The 24,336-nt window shown below is 36.2% G+C and overlaps 1 protein-coding gene across 7 annotated transcripts in view; it reads right to left on the bottom strand.

The window, feature by feature from the left end:
• The window catches only part of TBC1D12 (TBC1 domain family member 12), a 119,036-nt gene that overhangs the window by 20,543 nt on the left and 74,157 nt on the right, over window positions 1-24,336 (bottom strand). For all 7 annotated transcript variants that reach the window (XM_061402852.1, XM_061402849.1, XM_061402847.1 and 4 more), the window contains 3 exons: window positions 6,990-7,105; window positions 2,307-2,389; window positions 213-330 (listed from right to left, as the gene is read on the bottom strand). In XM_061402852.1, the coding sequence (XP_061258836.1) occupies window positions 213-330; window positions 2,307-2,389; window positions 6,990-7,105 (317 nt within the window). The remainder of the gene's footprint in view (window positions 1-212; window positions 331-2,306; window positions 2,390-6,989; window positions 7,106-24,336) is intronic.

Raw genomic sequence — 24,336 nt, 5'->3', positions numbered from 1 at the left:
CATAAAGGGTGGTCAGTAAGGGAAGCAGGCATTAGAGATTAAGGGATTTACAAAAGCAAAGAACAGAGGTAAGCATGAAAATTTTCAAACACTGGTTAACAGTATAATTTAGCCAAAACATAAGATACATGCTAGAAGTTATATAAATATAAAATTGGAAACATGAGATCTTTGGAGACAGACTGAAATTCAGGAAAAGTCTGCTTACTTACATTACTTCCCAATTGGGTAGTATTTCATTGATCCAAATTACCATTGCACTTGCAATGCTTTCTTCCTGTTTAAACCGTTCTTTCATTATTTTTTTCCTTTTATGTGCTTCTTTAATTTCTGTTTTAAACAAGTAAAAATTATTTCAATATAAAACAGCCAGATCAAAATGCCCTTCTCTTTCTACCCAAGTCTACAAAAGAGACTTTCTCATAAAGAATATTCTGGTAAAAGGAAGGAAGAATGGAAATGAAGAAGGGAAGAAGGGGAAGAAAGGAAAAAGGAGAAAGAGGAAAGGAGAGAAATAGGGAAAAAGAGGAAAAAATGAACTTGATTTAACATAAAAGTAGCTTCTTCTGTTCTACAAAAATGGATGGAACAAAGCTCAGAAAAAACAATTTAAATAGATTACTATATCACATAGTCTACTTATACTTAATGAAGTAAAATTTCTCATGAATTAATTATGTAAAAATAAACAACTGTGAGCAACTAACCAATACCATTTTTTCATACAATGGGTTTATGAATTTCTTGACATAAAACCACATGACAGGGACTTCCCTGGTGGTCCAGAGGTTAAGACTCTGAGCTTCACTATGCACAAGGTATGGGTTTGATCCCCAGTCGGGGAACTGAGATCTCACATGCCATGTGGCACAGAAAACAAAAACAAAAACCCACATGACATTGAAAAATGATATTGCCATGGCACTATTACAGTGACCCTTTCTTTTACTATGATGTTTCAGTTTACTAATTACCTGGAAATTTTAAAATCCTCCTAACACACACACATACACCTAACACCATTCTGACGATCAGGAGTCACAATTTTGGAATAAGAGATGCCCCCCAAATAGAGAAGTACATACACAGAGAATGAATGAATTTTAGAACCAGTGGGACTTCAGAGATTACCTGGCTAAACTGTTTTCTAATTGTGTTTCACATGTGACTCACAAACCATCTTAAGGGGGCAAGTAAATAGCTCCATATTCTTTTATTTATGTATTCAGATTTTAAGTGTTGACTGAAGGGCTTGAAAAGCCCAGATGCAGTCAACTGCCCCCTCCTCCACCCTTCATCCCCAACACACACAAACATTTCACAGATGAGGAAAATTAAGATTTATTTAGAGTATCACATCCAGGAAGCATAAAATAAGATTAAAGCTTTGACCTTCTTACTTCCCAATTCAATGTTACTTTTATCATATACTGTTAGGTTCATCTAATTTATCAATAATCATCTTAAATATTAGTCAAATAGTAATGTCAATGTTAAGAGTCAATTAAAATTTGTTGGGTATGCTAGAAATATTTCAAATTGTATAGTAAAATAAACTCAACCAATGTTTACATAATTATGCCTTCTAAAAAGATTGTGCCAGAAAGCAGAAGTATATATTATAATAACATTTGATTCACTTAAGTCAAAGAAAAAATATCAGTTGTTAATAAAGCTTATGCTAAAAAATATAGATAACTGTGTAATATTTTCTAAAAATGTACCCTGAACTAACAATACTTAAGTAAGTATTGCTAAATCATCCTTATGTTTTATTTTTGGTTGGAAGAGAGACTGAATAAATGTGTGAATTTATACACATAAGAATCTACACTTCTGTGCCTGTCAAAATGACACAACTGGGAATTGAGAGAAACTTCATTAAGTCATGAAATCAATTTTTACTTCCAAATCATATTCCCATAACCTATAGAAAGTTACTGCAAAATGTCAAAATTCTTAAATTATAAAATATCAAAAGCCTAGTGAAAAAACAAATGAATCTCCTGAATGGATTCATGCATAACATCTTCATTTATAAATCAAAGTACTAGGAGTCCTACGTTTATGTTGCAATTACTAGGTCTCTCATAGATAGTGTGGGGCCTTTCTCCTCAAACTAGTTTTGTAAAAGTATTTAAAAACTAAGATTCTTGTACGACATTTTATTTCTCTTTAAGAACAAATTTAGTCAGCATCATCTTAAAGACAGACTTGGTCAATTTCACCATTTGCCATCCTGTTGAAATGAATTTAGTAGGAAACATCAATAAATAAAATATATCACCTGGAGTTAAATTTTATACCTCGTTTTTTAGCCTCAGCCACCATCTCATCATATTCTTGTCGGTGACGTAAAGCCTCTTCCACAGATTTGGCAGGAAGATTTCTGAGGAAAAAACAAAATTTAAGTCAATTTTTTAAAGACTAACTTAAGTTTACTGACCTCCTTTCTTTTTATAGCCAGATACAAAAGAATTTCTAACTTAATTTTCACATTTCATACAATAAGAAAGTATAAGGTTGAAAAGAACTCTGCATTTTAGAAAAGAATCAGAATCCAGGTTGCTAGTATTTGTTATATATATCAAATATCATATATATTTGTTTATATGTCATATAAACATGTTTGATTTTAGCCAATAATTCTAGCTTATTTGTTAAACTCACTATATAGTTTATTTTTTAGTCAACTTTTTTGAGGTGTAATTTCACACAACAAAATGGAATACATATTTTAAGAGTACTGTTTGATGAGTTTTGACAAATGTATATATCTATGCAAAAAAAGCATCAATCAAGATACAGAATGTTTCCATCAATCCAGTTAGTTTTTGACCCCTTTACTCTTAATACTTACCAAACTCCTACCTTATGCAATCACATATCTGATTCTATCACTATAGATTAATTAGTCTCTATTAAGAATTTTGTATAGATTCTTTTGTGCCTGGCTTCTTTTGCTCAGCATATTTTTGATATTCATCCACTTTGTCCTGTGTATTAGTAATGATTTCTTTTAATTGGTGAGTAATGTTCCATTTACCCATGTGGATGGACATTTAGACTGCTTGCAGTTAGGGGCTGCTATGAATAAAAGCTACTATAAATATTCAAGTGTGGCTATCTGCATTCATTTCTCTTGGTAAATAAGTAGGAGGATTTATACGCTTTCTGCTTTATTAGAGATTTAACATAACATTCTAAATAAAATTGTGATAATCAGTTACTCACTTGCATATATTATATTTTGGTTTATAAAATCAGTGGCTTCACAGAGGCATGATTTAGATATATAACTATGCAAAATGAAATACACTTGAATATTACCACATATCCAAATATGTCATAATAATGTCCAATTTTTAGAACCAGTTTTTTAAATGATTTTCAACAGGCTAGGTGGGAAAGGTATGTGACAAACTTTCAAATTATATATTCTACTTCTTGCCATCTCAGATTAAGATTCCTTAGGTATGTTGTAGCAGGAAGGAATAAAGGTTAAGATTTCTGCTTCAGGCCATAATGGAATTAAGAGGGATCAGGTTTATCTTCTTGCCTTAATTAATTACAAAAATAAATAAAATACATTAAACTACAGTTTAAGATGCTGGACCATAGGCAGCACAAGACCATGCTCCTTATGAAAAAAGAAACAAGGTAACCCTGCAGATGCCTGACCTTACTCCCTGGAATTCCAGGTCTCAGTGCTGAGAGGAAGTGCCAAAACAGGGCCCACCAGTCTTGCTGAGTGAGAAAACAAGAGTTTGAGATAGAATTTGAGTAACTGTGGACCAGAGAGAAGGCAGCTGCAGAGGCTTTGGCTGAACAATGAACTATGTATGTGTGTGATTAAACTATAGTGGCCAGAGAAAGAAACACCAGAAAGAAATAGGTAGAACATTCTCAAAATCACACTGGACTGGGCCATCAAAGTAGAGAGATCTCCTAATAGGGTATTCAATAGAATCCTTAGGGCACTGCCTCAGTAGTAAGGATAAATTATAAATTAGCCCTACACTAAAGGCTGTTCTGGAAGCACTCTAATGATGATTAGATCAAAAGGATCAAAGCCATTCCATACCACCAAAACATATTTATTTAAGGGAATACAAAGAAGTCCAATACCCAACCATGTAAAAACACAGTATCTCGTATCCAATAGAAATTATCAGGGATGTAAAGAATCAGGAAAATAAAAGCCATAATGAGAAGAAAAATCACTCAGCAGAAATAGTGCAAAAATGTCAGATAACAAGATTAGAACTCAAGGATGATAAACCTGTTATAAATATACTCAAGAAGAAGAAAGGAACATGATAAGAGAAATCCAAGATCCAAATCCAATGTCTACAGATGAAAATTTCTAGAATGATAAATTCAAAAGATAGGACTGACAGCAAATTATATACTACAGAAGAAAAAGTAAGTGAACTTTAAGATACAACAATATAAAACTGTACAGAGAGAGAAGAAACCCCACCCCCTCCAAAAAAAAAAAAAACATAAATGAGCTATGGGACATGGAAAAATACCAAGTAACATGTTTAATGTACATCTCAGAAGAAAGGAGGGAGGGCAGAACAAAAAGCTGTTGAAGAAATAAAGACTAAAATTTTACCAAAATCAATAGAAAACTATAAATGCAGAGATACATTAAGGTCAATGAACCCCAAACAGATAGAACATGAAGAAAACCACACCATAGCATACCATAATCCAATTCATGAAAATCACATGGAACAAAGATTTTTTTAAAAGCATTCAGAAGTAAAAGAATTCACTGAAGGCTGAAAAAGTCAACAGACTTGAAAGAAAGGAAAAAGCCTGATCCTTAAAGGATGAGGCAGGTGAGAAGTAGATAAAGGATAACTGCATTCCAAATGAGGGTAATAATGAGAAGACATGGCTTAAAAGAAAAGTTTAATTATAAAAGAGTAAGGTGTAAAGAAATATTTATCCCAAACACTGTTTAGAACAAAACTTTTTGCATTGTATTTTTATAAACTTCTCCTGGAAGGAAGTTACCATTCTTGGTTAAAAGCTTAATCTATTTTGGATGAATTTTTAAAAGTTTAAGAAAGGTCTGGGAATTTGTCTATTACCTACCCAGATGGTAGCTCAGAGGTTAAAGTGTCTGCCTGGAATGCAGGAGACCCAGGTTCGATCTCTAGGTTGGGAAGATCCCCTGAAGAAGGAAATGTCACCCCACTCCAGTACTCTTGCCTGGAGAATCCCATGGAGGGAGGAGCCTGGTAGGCTACAGTCCATGGGGTCACAAAGAGTCAGACACGACTGAGCAACTTCACTTTCACTTTACCCAGATGTCAGTCAGTCAAGAGTCTAAAGATCTTTAGTCAGTATTCTTTACCTAGCCAGGTATTCTTTCCTTGCTTATCTAAGCACTCTCTGAATTGGCCTTGTTCATTCACCTGGCAGCAAGACTGAAATATTAATAAAACTTTGACATGTTCTCATAACTAAAAACTTTTTTTAATACTAATGAACAATGAATATAGACATATTTACCAAATCCTTAAAAAAAGAGTACTGCGATCACAATTCTTTAGTATAAAGAAATGTAACAAGAATAAAAAAATAATCTACTTATGTTCAGCTTTTCTTCTCTCATAATATCTAAAAACATGTTCAACCTCTACCTGTTTGGCTCCAGATTTTTTTTATTATACTCATCAAGATAATGGGTGGGAAAAGCTGCAGACTAGGAACATGACTTTACATAAAGTTAGGAGTTTTTATACTGGAAGGAAAGAGAAATCTAGAAGAAGAAGAAAAAGTTTAGGTCCAGAGAGCCCAAGAAGGAAAAAAAGGAGTTAAGGACCAGGTAGTCTTGGTTTAGGGAAGGTGTCCTTTGTCTTATAACAAATCAGATACTTTATTTTGAAGAACAGCAGCTTTGTGGAAGGCTAAGATGGGAAGGACAAAAATGGAAATGGAAGAGTTCAAGATTTTTTCCTGGGTATTAAGGAGATATATATATATATATATATATATGTTTTTTTTTTTTCCTTTTTTTTTTTGGTTGCACCATAGATCATGTGGGATCTTAGTTTCTCAAACAGGGATCAAACCCATACCCTCTGCAGTGGAAGGGCAGTCTTAACTACTAGACCACTAAAGAAGTCTCAAAAATATAACAGTAAACCAATTGGTTGATAGTACTTGCACGGCAAAAAAGACAAATATATCTTAAGTGCATATTAAATGTAAAGAAACGAAAACTAACTGCTCTATCATGTGAAGGTAAGACAGAGGAGGGTGGGAGGGGGTGGGCAAAATAATGAAGGGGATTAAGAAGCACAAATTTCTGGAGAAGGAAATGGCAGCCCACTCCAATATTCTTGCCTGGAAAAGTCCATGGACAGAGAAGCCTGGAGGGCTGTAGTCCATGGGGTTACATGACTCAGCACACATGCATGAGGGTGGAGGGAGATGGGTTGGTAGCAATAAACTGGTAGACCTTTAAAAAAATAAAAACAAATAGAAGTACAAATCTCTAATTATATAATAAATAATTCACAGGGATATAAGATATAACATAAGAAATATGTCAATAATACCGCAATAACTTTGTATCAGGATGGATGGATGGTTATTGTTATCCAGATCATTTCATAACATATATAAAAGTGTCAAATCATTATGCAGTACACCTGAAATATAACACTGTACATCAACTATATTTCAATTAAAAAAAGATAAGGCAGAGGAAGGCTGACACAGTAACAGATATATTATGTTATATATATTGTATGTTTCATACACTGGCTCATAGAGACTTAAAGAAAATATGCATAAATCTTGGAGATCAACAATTCTTCCTTATTTATGTTAGGATTCATCACTGGGATTAAAAAGAACTTTCTAAAACCAATTTCTTTAATTTCTTGATATCTTTTAAGTGAAATACTAATAAGAAAAATTAAATTTAGGTTTAAAATACAGTGTGCCTGATGAGAAATACTTACGATGGTCGATCCTCAAGAATCAGGGCAGTGGTAGAAAGTGGCTCAAATTCAAAATTCTTTCGTCTTAAAGACTGAGGTGGTGGTTTACAGGCTCTCCCCGTCCGTGCTTCATATTCCTAGAGTAGATAAAAATACACTTATGCAGTGACTTTTCCAATTAAATCTGTGTCATTTAAGATATTACGCTATAATAAGGAATACATACAATTCATACATTAATTTGGTAAAAATATCAGATAGACAAAAAAGTCACTTTTTTGCCCTGAAGCAATCTAAACTATTAATGTATGTAATATATAAAGTATGAAAGAATGTTAAAAGAGGGGAAGGTACAAATGTACTAGATTAATTAGGTAAGGTTTAGGAAGATGTTCTTGTTTGCATTCTATGATATCAGTTTCCAGTTTCCAAGTCTATGATATCACGTCCATTATTCAAAGTCCCGCTTTGAATAATCTACATCAAATAAGCCTACTTTCTAAACTTTCAGCCAGATCAATGATAAAAACATTGACACAAGAAACAGATAATCCTGTTTTAATGCTCTGAAGATCTCTCTCAACTGTGACATTGAACCTCTAATCATACTGGTTTTGGATTTCAACCTACTCTGACTCTAATTACTATAAATCTACCTATTTATTTTAAACTGAAACAACAATTCACCAACATATCTTATCCAAAAAAAGGCCAAAGACTCAAATATTTCACTAAAATTTAAAAAACTGTCACTATGGTATTTTCTCATTCAACTGAATTGATAATTCTCTTAAAAGAAATGAAGTTGGTTTAACATGATATGTTTTTGTTGGACATATTTAAATTTCTACATTTGAGCATTTTTTCATAAATGTTCACAAGCTTCTGCTAGAAAGTTGCAGATCAATAACAAGATTGTGACTTATAATTTCCAGAACCCACATTATTCCCTTTCTAAAACAAAAAGAAATCAAGCTAGTATTTGATCATCTCCAGATAACAAATATATTTTCCACATTATTCTCAATGATTACTCATGAGTACATCTTCAAGTTCACTGGCAGATAAAGACATTAACTCAAATGAAGAAAATTAAATGCACTTAAAGTGATCAAGCGTTTCTCTTATTAACTAGCTGTTTTCCTACCATGGCATATAATTCTTTTAAATTACTATTTTTTCTAACTCAAAGACTGATTCTCACTACTGAATCTGATGGTTGCAAAATACAAACGATGGTTCCATCCCTCTTAAAAATCTGATAATCTTGTTGAAGCTTCATCTTATTTGATATTACTTTAAAAAACAATTTATGATGTCAATCATTTTCTATAAACTTCAAGCTTTACTTTTGGTTTCTGGCCACTGTTTACAATGGTTTGTACTATTCTTTTTTTTAACATTTTTTTTAATGTGCACCATTTTATTGAATTCATTACAATATTGTTTCTGTTTTATGTTTGGGGTTTTTGGCCACCAGGCACATGGTATCTTAACTCCCAGACCAGGGATTGAACCTGCACCCCCTGCCTTGTAAGGTGAAGTCTTGGCCACTGGACTGCCAGGGAAGTCCCTATACTATTCTTTTATAACTGTCTTTAATTCTACATCTCCTCTTCCTTCTACTAAATCTAAGCTGTTAGTCCGACAGTTCCTTTGCATGACTGCATTGGATTTTTAGAGACTTCTTTCTCAAATTATTTAGAACTTTGTATGTTCATTTTTACTAACTTCCATCTCAAAGAACTGTACAGCCTTTCAGTGTCAAAAACAGCAGAGTCACTCATTTCTTTTTTGTTTTCAAAATTTTCCAGTATCTAGTATATACATGTTATTATGATCAAAATTTCTTTTCTTCATTATAAACTCAAGTGTAATCCCCTTTTCTGCTAATGTTTTTCTTATTAAAAACCATAGATGCTAAATACATATGAGGTTTGTTATCACTTACATGGCACTTTGTTTTCCTACAATGTGACCTGGACTCACTGCCAGACAGAATGCAATGAATACTACCCAATAAAGCATGTTCCATGCAAACAAATGCCAGTACACAGAGAGCAAAATAAAACTCCTAAGTCAACACACTAAAAATAACAACTAGCATTTACTGATGCTGACAACGTACCACACAGTGTTTTAAACACTTAACACATTTAATTCTTGAAACAATGTTGTGAGGCACCTAACTCACAGTAGAGGAAACTGAGGCACAAAGATGATATTAGCAGATAGTCAATTAGCTATCTATAATAATTTAAAATGATGAGATAGATAAAATCATTCAGTGAGAGGCTAATAGGGAACTTTAAAATGGGAGGCTCAAGCTAACAATACTCAATCACCAATCTATCTACACATTATTTTAAAAGACCATCAGGTAGTATGCGTTTCCTGATGCAATGTGAAGTACATATCATCATTCTTGATGTATTTTTGCCAAAAGAAAAATCAAACAAATACGATTAAGTCCTTAGAACTGTACTCTCCAATATGGTAGTCAAAAAACATGATAACCAAATAAGTCCTATTATGGTCAAATATACATAGAAAAACATTAAGGAATTTGAACAATTAGGTTTCCCTCTGGAGGGTTGGACTAGATGGGCACTTGTCTTACTTTACTCAGTGTTGTCTGACTTTTCTTACAAGAAATAAAGTAGCTTATTTATAAGAAAAAAGTGAAAGTGAAGTCACTCAGTCATGTCCGACTCTTTGCGACCCCATGGACTGTAGCCTACCAGGCTTCTCAGTCCATGGGATTTTCCAGGCAAGAGTACTGGAGTCCGACTCTTTGCGACCCCATGGACTGTAGCCTACCAGGCTTCTCAGTCCATGGGATTTTCCAGGCAAGAGTACTGGAGTGGGTTGCCATTTCTTTCTCCAGGGGATCTTCCCAACCCAGGGATCAAACCCAGGTCTCCCACATTATAGGCAGACGCTTTACCCTCTGAGCCACCAGGGAAGCCCATTTATAAGAGAGCCCATTTTATATAAAGTTACTGTGGATAACTGACAAAGATTTTACTTAAGAGCTGGGATCAGAACCAAGGCAGAAATGATAAGCATTAATTAGACAGAAAGACTTGGAAAGAACAGGTGAGGGGGAATAAGCAAAAGTGTGGATTAGGCAAATATTAATCCCAATGAATATGAAAAAGGATGGGAAATAAAGTATAGACTAAATTATAGGGCAAAAATACTTGGAATTCATGCTGAGCAAAATGGACAGCCACTAAAGAATGAACAAAAAGTGAAATCTTTTATTAAAAATTAACTAAGTACATGTTTAATATAAAAGGCAACACAAAAGCAAGTTCACCAATATCATTTATATATTCACCTTACAAATGAGCTTTATACAGAATTGTCACTCAAATATTTTTCACATGAGAAGAAGAAGGAATTTATATTCAAGTATTTCCTATCACAGATGTTTAAGCATAAAAAATGCTTTAAATTTCTAGAGGGTGATTTTTTTTTTTACAGCTTAAAACATGGTATCAATCCATCCTCATCTGAAAATAGGATAGATTTATACATCTTTAATGACTCAAATATTTGCCAAATAAAGATGCTAGTTTAACATGATTAACAGTACAAACTGTATCAGAAATAGTAAAATATCAAATATCAGTACTTTCAAAATGAATCACAAAGTGATATCAAATACATTTAGGCAAATGTATCAGACCACAGGACTAATATTCTGTATATTCAGGTCTCTGTAATAACTCTCTGTAACTTTGGTTTCTGTTTGACCAAGAGGCTCATAGCACCAGTCAGAGACTTCCCTTCTCCACCACTCTCTTAGCTATGCCCTCCTCCATGTGTGGGCTTCATCTTGAGGCTGGCTTTTTGATCAGAGAAATGACTGTAGCAATGCCAACTGTCACATCCTTAGAGCACAACTTTCAAAGATCCTCTAGCTGTTCTTCTAATAATAACTTTCACAAAAGAAAAACAAAGTACCCTTCCTGGAAGGTCCCAGTAAACATTTCATTCAATACGCAATCACAATGACCTGAGAAATAAGCTTTATCAATGAGTTAATCAGAGCCTATCGCTGTAGCGAGGAAAATCACATAATTCTTAAATCACTCAATTCGAGGACAACAGAGAGAGATAATAGTGTTCAAGTTATTGATATGTAGTTGATATCTCCAAGACATCATTTAAAAATACAACTGAATAGTCCATCATGGGGAGATTCCTGAAGCCATTTTCACTTTAAATCCATGTGTGTCATGTCATAAAAATCCCCTGTATATTCCTTCCATAGAAGTTTAATAATGAACCAAAAATTGATAATTTTATAAGTCATAAAGAAATCTTAAATATTAAAAAACGACAGGAAATATCATAGTTTAAGGATATCAGTATATAATGCTAGCTATAGAACACTCACTGTCTGAAAATACCACATCAATCTGCCTCATTTCCTAACAACAAAGGTTAATTTTTTTTTTTCTGCCACACTATGCAATTCACATGATCTTAGTTCCCCAGGGACCAAGAATTGAACCAGCACTCCGAGTAGTGAAAACAGAGTCCTAACCACCAGACTGCCAGGAAATTCCCAAGGTCAGTTTTAACTGACTTATTTTGAGTTGTTGGAGCTACCTACCAAATGTTAAGATAAGAAGCATCTAGTTTTTCTCTTAACTTAGGGAATATATTTCTATGAAGTACTGCAACGAACCTTGTTTATTTTGTCAATTTAACTTATTTTTCATCTTTCACTCAACTATTGTTCTATGAAAGCTACTTAACTGGATAACTAGAATAGAAGATGAAAACACTGCTAGAGGCAGGCTGGCAATATCTGTAGGATAATTTATTTTAGCTATTGGTGGCTCAGACGGTAAAGCATCTGTCTGCAGTGTGGGAGACCTGGGTTCTATCCCTGGGTTGGGAATCCCCTGGAGAAGGAAATGGCAGCTGACTCCAGTACTCTTGCCTAGAAAATCCATGGACGGAGGAACCTGGTAGGCTACAGTCCATGGGGTCGCAAAGAGTCGGACAATGACTGACAGACTTCATTCACTTCTATTATAAGAAAATTTGAGGCAAATAGGCAATTAATTCTAAGTCTGGTCAAAAGATGGTAAGCAACTGATAACATCTCCATGAGCACAGAGTAGAAAAAATTACTTATTATTCCAAGGCAAAGAAATACTAGATTCACATAAATGAAAAAGATGTTTTTCCTCAAAATAATCTCTTAGAAAAGAGAAAGCATGTTTGCTTAACATCTCTCATATTATGGGTGTTTTCTCTATTAGTTTGAATGGCCAGGCACTATTTGGAGGAGGTGTGTCATCCTGAAATTATCTCAGTCAATACTGAATCTAGTTTGGAAGGTAATTTATTTTATTTATTTTTTGCTGTGGCATGTGGAACTTCTCTGACCAGGGATCAAACCCATGCCCACTATAGGAGAAGTGTGGGGTCTTAACCACTGGACCACAGGAAAATCTTAGAAGGTGATTTTTTGTTCAATTTTTTTGTTGTGGCTTTGTTTAAGTGGAATAGGAAAGGAAGAAAATGGACATGAAGTAATGAAGGATTCCCAATTCCTGAAGGTATAACCATTCAATTGCAAACACTCATGAAGAGTCTTTAAAACATTACTGTAAAGAGACTAGGTCTCTTTACAGTAGATCATAATTTTATACTTATAGAACAAATAAAAGAAAAAATATAATGCATCTGGAAGTTTGTGGCTTGAGACAAAATTTCTAGTAACAAGATAGTACACTTAAAAGGCACTGTACCTGCTACAAACTTGGACAAAAGTGAAGATGCTCTGTTTTGTGGCTAAAGACCACAAAAATGCTCAGTGATGCTGAATATATTGACATCGAAGATGTATGCAAACAGATCTGAATAAAGAGGTACTATTTCTTAATATACTATTATATATGCAAATTGAATATGTAATTAGAAACAAGTATTTGATTTTCATCTATTATACATTTCTAAAAGTTATATATACATGTTGGACAAAAAAAATTCTTCAGAAAGATATGTAGATTCCCACTTGATGGGCAACGAAGGGGTAATTCATACTGTCTCTCTGTAAACAACCTCTGTTTCCAAACAAGGTGAGCCTATTGATCATCCTATTATTAAGCATGCGGACAGTTCTGATAAACCCAGAAATCCCACTGCTGGGCATACACACCGAATTGAAAGAGACACATGTACCCCAGTGTTCATCGCAGCACTGTTTACAATAGCCAGGACATGGAAGCAACCTAGATGTCCATCAACAGACGACTTGATAAGAAGCTGTGGTACATATACTCAATGGAATATTACTCAGCTATTAAAAAGAATGCATTTGAATCAGTTCTAATGAGGTGGATGAAATTGGAGCCTATTATACAGAGTGAAGTAAGCCAGAAGGAAAAACACCAATACTGTATATTAACACATATATATGGAATTTAGAAAGATGGTAACAATGACCATATATGCGAGACAGCAAAAGAGACACAGATGTAAAGAACAGAATTTTGGACTCTGTGGGAGAAGGCGAGGGTGGGATGATTTGGGAGAATAGCATTGAAACATGTATATTATCATATGTGAAACAGATCGCCAGTCCAGGTTCAATGCATGAGACAGGGTGCTCAGGGCTGGTGTACTGGGATGACCCTGAGGGATGGGATGGGGAGGGAGGTGGGAGAGGGGTTCAGGATGTGGAACACATGTATACCCATGGCTGATTCATGTCAATGTATGGCAAAAACCACTACAATACTATAATTAGCCTCCAATTAAAATAAATTAAAAAATAAAATAAAATGTTAATATCTACAAAAAAAAACTATGCATGGGGGCAGTTCTGAACATCCAGTGCACACGGGAGAACTGGAAGAACGTCCCAACTGTTAGTTGGAATGGTCAGGGGCGGTAGCGGGCAGAATTTGTGGGCCAGATCATCAGAAGAGGAGGCATTCTGATGAGAAACAGCTCTAGGAATCTGCATAGAAGTCCTCTGGAGGTATTATATAGCTGAATACCAAATGGATGTGTGTAGGGCAAAACATTATAAGACTGGGCAAAAAAAAAAAAAAAAAACAACTTCTGGGGAAAGAATAATTACTATGGAGTGGTAAGTAAAACAGTTCCCACAGCTCACCCATGGCTGAGAAGTATTCACATTCCTACCAACCAGATAGGAAAGTCATCACTGAATACACAGAATATTCAGAAGAGACCTGACTATTCAGACTCATCTGAAACTATGCAAGTCAGAAGACAATGGAAAAATCTTTAAATTGCTGAAAGAAAAAAAATAATTAAAAAACAGGGAACAAACTTGTTGACTTAGGATTCTACAAACACACATTTGAAAAATAAAAGCACAATAAGAATGTTTTCAGACAAACAAAACCTGAAAGAATCTGTTGTCAGTAGACCTGCTCTATATTCTAAAGGAGATCTTTCAGGCAGAGAGAAAGAATATATCACATGAAAACACAAAGTTAAAATAAAAGCACCAAACATGGTAAATATGGAAAGACATTTCAGAAAAGACACAACTAAGAGACAAAAATATAAAAGTAATTTTTAAAAGGATAGCTGACTAAATGCAAAAATAATATCAGTGTATTGAGGGGGTTTACAGCACAAAATCAGAAGGGACAGAATGGCAGTATACTGTTGTAAAATTATTACATTGTACTCAAAGTGGTATAATGTTATTTGGAGATAGATTGTGATACAGATATATATCATAACAGTGTCCCAGAGATGGTTTCATGAGGTCTCAAAGTCAAAACTATAGTCCTAATAATGCTAATAGTTTGTCTTTGTCAGTAGGTTGACAATTTTGCTAAAAGCAAACGAGGAATAAAACTGTTAATCCCCTAGCACAACCAAAGCAATAACATGAAAAATGAAAGTGAAAGTCACTCAGTTGTGTCTGACTCTTTGCAACCCCATGGACTACACAGTCCATGAAATTCTACAGGCCAGAATACTGGAGTAGGCAGCCTTTCCCTTCTCCAGGGTATCTTCCCAATCCAGGGATCAAACCCAGGTCTCCCGCATTGCAGACGGATTCTTTACCAGCTGAGCCACCAGGGAAGCCCAAGAATACTGGAGTGGGTAGCCTATCCCTTCCCCAGTGGATCTTCCCAACCCAGGAATTGAACCTGGGTCTCCTGCATTGAAGGCAGATTCTTTACTATCTAAGCCAGAAAACATAACCCCAGTCCAGTCATGAGGAAATTATCAGACAAACCCAAATTGAGGATGTGATATAATAAGAAATATTTATTTGTTTCTGCCCCATTTCCTGCAACACAGCTCTTGAAACCTTTGAAATCTCTGACATGATGTGTCTTTTTGTATGCTGATGAGATGACTGGTAGTTGAAGGTTCCTAGATATTCTCAGAATGGAGGCTTGTCACCAGGGGTACCAACTATATACTTTCAGGATCGGAACTTTCAGCTCTACCCCTTGACCTCTGGAGAGGGAAGAGGTGCTGAAGGCTGAATTAACCACTGATAAGCAATCCCCACTCCAGTACTCTTGCCTGGAAAATCCCATGGACAGAGGAGCCTGGTAGGCTGCAGTACACGGGGTCACTAAGAGTCGGACACGACTGAGCGACTTCACTTTCACGTTTCATTTTCATGCATTGGAGAAGGAAATGGCAACCCACTCCAGTGTTTTTGCCTAGAGAATCCCAGGGATGGGGGAGACTGGTTGGCTGCCATCTATGGGGTCGCACAGAGTCGGACACAACTGAAGCGACTTAGCAGCAGCAGCAGCAAGCAATGATTTAATCAATTGTGCCTATTTATTATAGTAAGGCCTCCATAAAAAATTCTACCTGAAGTAGTTCAGAGTACTTTTGGGTTGGTGAGCACTCTATGGGGCTAAAAGGGTAATGAACCCACAGTGTGCTTGGAAGCTCTATGTTCCTTCCCTCATACCTTGCCCTATGTATCTCTTCCATCTGGCTGTTTATGTAATAAACTGGTAATCTAATAAATCAACAGTTTCCTGAGTTCTGTGAGTGGTTCCAGCAAAATTATCAAACCCAAGAAGGGTGTCACAGGCATCTCCAATTTATGGTTGTTGATCAGAAGCACAAGAAGCATGGGACTTCCCTGGCTTCCAATACAGGGGGTGCAGGTCTGATCCCTGGTCAGGGAACTAAGATCCCACATGCTGCACAGCATGGCCAAAAAAAAAAAAAAGAAGTACTAGAAGCCTGACTTGTATTAAGCATCTGAAATCAGAGGCAGTCTTGTAAGACTGAGGTCTTAACCTGGGGGATCTGACAGTAACTCCAGATAAACAGTGTAAGAATTGAATGGAATTGTAGGACACCCAACTGGGGTTTGAAGAATTGGTCAATGTGAAAAAAAAAAAAAACAAACCCTACACAGCCTACACACTTGGTATCAGAAGTACTGAGGGCAAGAAAAAATTAATAGTTTTTCTTTTAAGGACCATTTTGGGAAATATCTGACCAATATTCCTCCTTTGATTCCTTGTGCGTATCAAAAAGAATGCATGCATGCATTCAGTCACTTCAGTCGTGTCCAACTGTGTGTGACCCCATAGACAGCAGCCCACCAGGCCCCTCTGTCCCTGGGATTCTCCAGGCAAGAATACTGGAGCGGGTTGCCATTTCCTTCTCCATCAAAAAGAATACACACAACTATATGAAAATGCTCTTTACTATCTAGACATTAGTATAAGGCCATATTTTCTTCACATACTTAAACTAAAACAATAGACAAGCAGAAACTGAATGCAGGAGTAGAAATGATAATCCAATCTTCTTTTATAATATTAAGCCAGACATTAAGAGATGTGCAAAAGTGTAAAACAATGCTAGTCTTCCGATCAGTTGGTTTTTTAAAAGTTTTTAAAATACATATTATTTGTGTTAACATGTAATGACTTTATTATTGCTATTTTTAAGTGAATTAATAAATATTTCCACCTGTCAGTGTTAATTCTGGGTATAGCAGTAATTCATAGACAATTCCCATGAACAAAAACTCTTTGAAAAAAACAAAAACAAAAAACTCTTTGAGATCCTTAATAGCCAGAATCCAAAGCAGTTGTAAATATAAACATTTGAAAACTGCTGGCCAAGAGCAACAACTGAAAAACTAAAACAAACATATATCTAATAAGTTAACAGTGGAGATAAAATGGAGTATTAAAAATACTGATTTAATCCAAAAGAGGGCAGGAAATGAGATAAAAATTAACAAAGACCAGATGGGACAATCTGAAAAGAAGTTGCAAGATGGTAAATTTAAATTCAGTCATACCAATAACTGACAGTAAATGACACTCCATTTAAAAAGAAGAGGGTATTCAGACTGCCTGCTACTGCTGCTAAGTCACTTCAGTCGTGTCTGACTCTGTGCGACCCCATAAACGGCAGCCAACCAGGCTCCCCCGTCCCTGGGATTCTCCAGGCAAGAACACTGGAGTGGGTTGCCATTTCCTTCTCCAATGCATGAAAGTGAAAAGTGAAAGTGAAGGTGCTCAGTCGTGTCCGACTCTTAGTGACCCCATGGACTGCAGCCTACCGGGCTCCTCCGCCCATGGGATTTTCCAGGCAACAGTACTGGAGTGGGGTGCTATTGCCTTCTCCGATTCAGACTGCCTACAAAGACCCAAATATATGCTATATACAAAAAAAAAAAAAAAACACTTTAAATATGAAGATGGAAAAAAAGCAAATGAACAGAACAATTAACATGTAAACACAAATTGAAAGCAAGCTGTAGTGGATAAATTAGACAAAAACTTCATAATAAGAACCATTACCGGGGCAAAAAAGACATTACATTAATGGTAAAGAGGTCAATTCACCAAAAAGACATAAAAACAAAGCTTCAAAACACAAACAGAAGAAAAAAGAGCATAAGGAGAGAAATAGTCAAGTAGATTATGGTGGATATTTCATTATTCCTCTCTCACTAATTCACAGAACAAAAAATCAGGAAAATTATACAACACTTAAATAATACTATCATCTATGACCCAACTGACATTTATAAAACACTGACCTAACATCAGCAGAATACATACATTCTTTTCCAGTGCCCAAGGAATATTCTCTAAAACATGCTATATCTGGGAAATAAAACAACTTTCAAATATTGAAAAAGACTGAAATTGCATAATGTATATTGCATGAGCATAATGGAGTAAAATTAGAAGTTATTTACAAAAACCTATCTGGGAAAATTCTAAAATATTTGAAAGTTAAAACACCACACTTCTAAATAATCATGAACAAAACATTTTCAATTGAGTGAAAATGAAAATTCTGATACTTGTTAAACACAGTAAAAGCACAGTTAGGCGAAAATGTACAGCTTAATACATATATTAAAAAGATAAAAGGTCTAAAATCAATGATCCACTTTAAAAAATTAGAAAAATCCAAAGCAAGAGGAAAGCAATAACAAAGAGTAAAAATAAGTGAGACAGAAATAGAGAGAGAGGTAAACATCAATGAAACAAAAGGGGTATATTTTTAAAAGGTCAATAAAACTGATAAACTTCTGGTAATATTGATCAATAAAAAAAGAAGACACAAATTACTAATTTCAGGAATGTGTGAGAGATCATCTCTATGTTTATGACATAACAATTAGATATTAAAAGGATAAGAGAATATTATTAACAATTTTATTCCAATAAATCCTACAGCAGAGATGAAACATAAAAATCTCTTGAAAGATACAAGTTAACCAAAACTGACTCAAGAAAAAAATAGAAAACAACATACCTCATATCAATTAAAATTTAACTTTATAATTAAAGAGCTATTCAACAATACAGTAAGTCCCCTACACATGAACAACTTCTATTCTGAGTGTGTTCATAAGTCCAACTTGTAAGTCCAACAAAGTTAGCCTAGGTACCCAACTAACACAAATGGCTATATCTTACTGTACTGTAATAGTTTTATAATACTTTTCACACAAATAATACATAAAAAAACAAACAAATACAAAAAACCACAACATTTTTAACCCTACAGTACAGTACCTTGAAAAGCACAGTATTACAGTAGAGTAGTTGGCATACAGGGGCTGGCACTGAGTGAGTAGGCAAGAAGACTGAGGACAAACTACAATTTCACTCATGCCTGATGCTAACAGAACACACTTTCACATTTTTGAAAGTGTGCAACTTAAAGGTTCACATGTAATGTACTTACTGTAACAACAACAAAAATCCCAGTATACTTCGTTTATGTCAGTAATTCTCAATTGGGGTTGACTTTGGCCCTAGGGTATGGTTGACAACATTAAGAGACATTTTTGGTTGCCACAACTGTGAGGGGATGCTACTGGCATCTCCTGGGTAGAGGCCAAAGACGCTGCTAATTCTTCACTGCAAAGGAGGGGTCCCCAAGAACAAAAATGACAAGGCCTAAAATGTCAATGGTGCTAAAGTTGAGAGACCTTGCCTTAGATAATCTCACTGCCAAGTTCCACCAAACATTTAATGAAGAAAAAATATTAATTCTACACAAATTCTTTTAGAATAGAGACAGGGAAGAAACAGCTCTCAATTCATTCAATGATTCCAGCATTATCCCAATACCAAAATCAGACAAAAATAGTAAAAGAAAATTATACACCAATATCTCAAATTAAAATAGAAGCAAAAATTCTTAACAAAATATTAGTATTTCAACATTTTCTGCTCCAGCATGTAAGAAGCTTAAAAGTTGCCTACCCATTCTAGTAAGTTAAAAGCTAAACAAATAAAAAAAATCAACAACTCTTCTTAAATTCCTCAGAGAAATGAGGTCAAAAGGCAAACTGCTGCCACAAAATTAGAGAAATAGGTAGATAGATGTCGAGGATCACAATTTACCAGGGTAGAAACTCCTGAAGAAACCTCTGTGGGAACCAAGCCAGGGTAGGAAAACCTGAACTATAACTGACAAATTGCTAGAGGCTCAATGCAGACATGTCTGAAAGCTAAGACTCCGAGAGATCCCAGCCCCACATACTTCAGCAAGTTTTACCTCCAGGAACTCTATCAGATCCTCACAGTGATCGTCAGAGAAAAACGCCCTTGTGCTTGCAGCAGTAGGAGGGGAAAGGAACTATTTTGAAATATATTAGAGCAATCTGTTCTTAACAAAGCTTGCTCTCAGGAAAAACTATTTCACCAGAGCCTAACTTAACTGCAGTCTTATCAGAGCCTAACCTATCTGGGGAAAGGAACATGTCCAGCTCCAGCCCACCTCTCCCACCTAAGGTGGTAGAGGGACTGAGAAGTGCCTGTGCACTGGTGAAGTGCAGTCTGAAGGCACAGGATCACCAAAAGACTGAGAACTAACCACAGGAGTATGTAACCTTTTCCCTCCTCCCACACCTAACCACTACATTAATCGGGTCTATTTACTAAAGTTCCTTTTACTCAGCCCACCATATCCACTCTTCAACAAAAAATTATAAATCATACTAAAAAGCAAAAAACACAGTTCAAGGAGATTGAACACATCAGAACCATAGTCTATATGGTAATAATGTTGGACTTATAAACAAGGAATTTTTGAATACTACTAGTGTGCTAAGAGCTTTAATGGGAAAGGTAGACAACATGCAACAATTGATGAATAATGGAAGCAGAGAAATGGAAATTCTAAGAAAGAATGAAAAAGAAATGCTAGTGATTAAAAAAAAAAAAAAACTAACTAAAAGAGAAACACCTCTGATGGAGTAGAGGCAAACAGTTGAGGAAAGAAACCTTGAACTAGAGGATCCCTCATTCAGTTCAGTTCAGTCACTCAGTTGTGTCCGACTCGCAACCCCATGAATCTCAGCACGCCAGGCCTCCCGGTCCATCACCAACTCCCGGAGTTCACTGAGACTCACGTCCATTGAGTCAGTGATGCCATCCAGCCATCTCATCCTCTGTCGTCCCCTTCTCCTCCTGCCCCCAATCCCTCCCAGCATCAGTCTTTCCCAATGAGTCAGCTCTTCACATGAGGTGGCCAAAGTACTGGAGTTTCAGCTTTAGCATCATTTCTTCCAAAGAAATCTCAGGGCTGATCTCCTTCAGAATGGACCGGTTGGAACTCCTTGCAGTCCAAGGGACTCTCAAGAGTCTTCTCCAATACCACAGCTCAAAAGCATCAATTCTTCGGCACTCAGCCTTCTTCCCAGTCCAACTCTCACATCCATACATGACCACAGGAAAAACCATAGCCTTGACTAGATGGACCTTTGTTGGCAAAGTAATGTCTTTGCTTTTCAATATGCTATCTAGGTTGGTCATAACTTACCTTCCAAGGAGTAAACGCCTTTTAATTTCATGGCTGCAGTCACCATCTGCAGTGATTTTGGAGCCCAGAAAAATAAAGTCTGACACTGTTTCCACTGTTTCCCCATCTATTTCCCATGAAGTGATGGGAACGGATGCCATGATCTTCGTTTTCTGAATGTTGAGCTTTAAGCTAACTTTTTTTTTTAATTTTATTTTTAAACTTTACAATATTGTATTGGTTTTGCCAAACATCGAAATGAATCCGCCACAGGTATACATGTGTTCCCCATCCTGAACCCTCCTCCCTCCTCCCTCCCCATACCATCCCTCTGGGTCGTCCCAGTGCACCAGCCCCAAGCATCCAGTATCGTGCATCGAACCTGGACTGGCGACTCGTTTCATATATGATATTATACATATTTCAATGCCATTCTCCCAAATCATCCCACCCTCTCCCTCTCCCACAGAGTCCAAAAGACTGTTCTATACATCAGTGTCTCTTTTGCTGTCTCGTATACAGGGTTATTGTTACCATCTTTCTAAATTCCATATATATTAGTATACTGTATTGGTGTTTTTCTTTCTGGCTTACTTCACTCTGTATAATAGGCTCCAGTTTCATCCACCTCATTAGAACTGATTCAAATGTATTCTTTTTAATGGCTGAGTAATACTCCATTGTGTATATGTACCACAGCTTTCTTATTCATTCATCTGCTGATGGACATCTAGGTTGCTTCCATGTCCTGGCTATTATAAACAGTGCTGCGATGAACATTGGGGTACACGTGTCTCTTTCAATTCTTTAAGCCAACTTTTTCACTCTCCACTTTCACTTTCATCAAGCGATTTTTTAGTTCCTCTTCACTTTCTGCCATAAGGGTGGTGTCATCTGCATATCTGAGGTTATTGATATTTCTCCCAGCAATCTTGATTCCAGCTTGTGCTTCTTCCAGCCCAGCGTTTCTCATGATGTACTCTGCATATAAGTTAAATAAGCAGGGTGACAATATACAGCCTTGACCTACTCCTTTTCTTAGTTGGAACCAGTCTGTTGTTCCATGTCCAGTTCTAACTGTTGCTTCCTGACCTGCATATAGCTTTCTCAAGAGGCAGATCAGGTGGTCTGGTATTCCCATCTCTTTCAGAATTTTCCACAGTTTATTGTGATCCCTCATTGGTTCCTTTTATTGGATCCCTCATTGGAAACCTCCAAAACTGAAAAAGAGAACAAAGACTGAGAAACAGAGAACAGAATATCCAAGTACTGTGGGACAACTACACAAGATGTAATATACGTGTAATGGGACTACCAAAAGAAGAGAGAGAAAATGGAACAGAAGCAATATTTGAAGGAACGATAACCAGGAATTTCTATAAATTAATGTCTACACCAAACTACAGATCAGAAAGCTCAGAACACAAAGTCGTATAGATGCCCAAATAACTACACCTAGGCAAATCATATTTAAATTGCAGAAAGTGTGTTAGTGTGACAATCGCTCAGTCGTGTCTGACTGTACACGACCCCAGGGACTCCTCTGTCCATTGGATTTCCCAGGCAAGAATACTGGAGTGTGTGGCCAACTGCAGAAAATCAAAGATTTTAAAAAATCTTGAAAGAAGCCAGAGGTGAAAAAACCTCTCTACACAAAAGCAAAGATAACAATTTACAGAGAAGCTCTGCACCCTATGAAATTAGGCTTCAAAAACAAAGAAGAAAAAGACTCTTCCAAGCTAACAAAAATTGAGAGAATTTGTTGCCAACAGATATCTGCCTTGCAAGAAATGTTGAGAGAAGCTCTTCAGAGAGAGGGAAAGGGACACCTCAGAAATTTTTATCTACATAAAAAAAACAGTATCAGAAAGAATACATGAAAGTAAAATAAAAATTCTCTTTTTACTAGCCTTAACTGGTCCAACAGATAACAGCTTGTTCCAAATAATGATACATTCAGTTACATATGGTTGTGTGTATGTGTATGTGAGCATGCTCATGTGTAAATGAAATGAATGACAGCAAACATACAAATGATGGAAGGAAGCAATTAGGAATATTTTGATGTTATGAAGCACTTGCAGCACTTGTGAAGTGGTAAACATTATTTTTAAATGGGTTTATATTAGATGTAAATGCATATTGCAAGCTCTAGGATAAAGGGGGGAAGGAAGGGAGAGAGGGAGAGAGAAAGCCGATACAAACTACAAATATCATAAATGAAAGAGGGGTATCACTACAGATTTGATGTATGTTAAAGAAAGCTGAGCGCCGAAGAATTGATGCTTTTGAACTGTGGTGTTGGAGAAGACTCTTGAGAGTCCCTTGGGCTGCAAGGAGATCCAATCAGTCCATTCTGAAGGAGATCAGCCCTGGGTGTTCATTGGAAGGACTGATGCTAAAGCTGAAACTCCAGTACTTTGGCCACCTCATGCGAAGAGTTGACTCATTGGAAAAGACTCTGATGCTGGGAGGGATTAGGGGCAGGAGGAGAAGGGGATGACAGAGGATGAGATGGCTGGATGGTATCACCGACTCGATGGACATGAGTTTGAGTGAACTCCTGGAGCTGTTGATGGACAGGGAGGCCTGGAGTGCTGAGATTCATTGGGTCGCAAAAAGTCTGACACGACTGAGTGACTGAACTGAACTGAAAGAAATATTAACAATTATATGCCCATAAATTTGATAACTTAGATGAAATGGACAAATTTCTTAAAGACATAATCTGTTAAAACTCACAGAAGAAAGGGATGATCTGAACAGTCCTGCTATCTATTTAAAAAATTCAATCAACAATTATACCCTCAAAAAAGCTGGGAAAAATGAAAAGAAAAGTAAGGGAGAAAGGGAAGGAGTGAAGGAGGGAAAGAAGGAAGGACAAAGAGAACTGCATTGATAATCACTTTCCAAAAGAGACAGCTCCTGGCTCAGATGAGTTCATGGGCAGATTTTAAGAAACATTTAAGGAACAAATTATATCAATTCCCTATGATCTCTTCCTCGGAGAAGGCAATGGCAACCCACTCCAGTACTCTTACTGGAAAACCCCATGGACAGAGGAGCCTGGTAGGCTGAA

Source organism: Bos javanicus, chromosome 26 (genome assembly GCF_032452875.1).
Source record: "Bos javanicus breed banteng chromosome 26, ARS-OSU_banteng_1.0, whole genome shotgun sequence".
Lineage (NCBI taxonomy): Eukaryota > Metazoa > Chordata > Mammalia > Artiodactyla > Bovidae > Bos > Bos javanicus.
The sequence above is the reverse complement of the archived record's forward strand: the minus strand, read 5'-3'. Positions and strand labels throughout refer to the sequence as shown.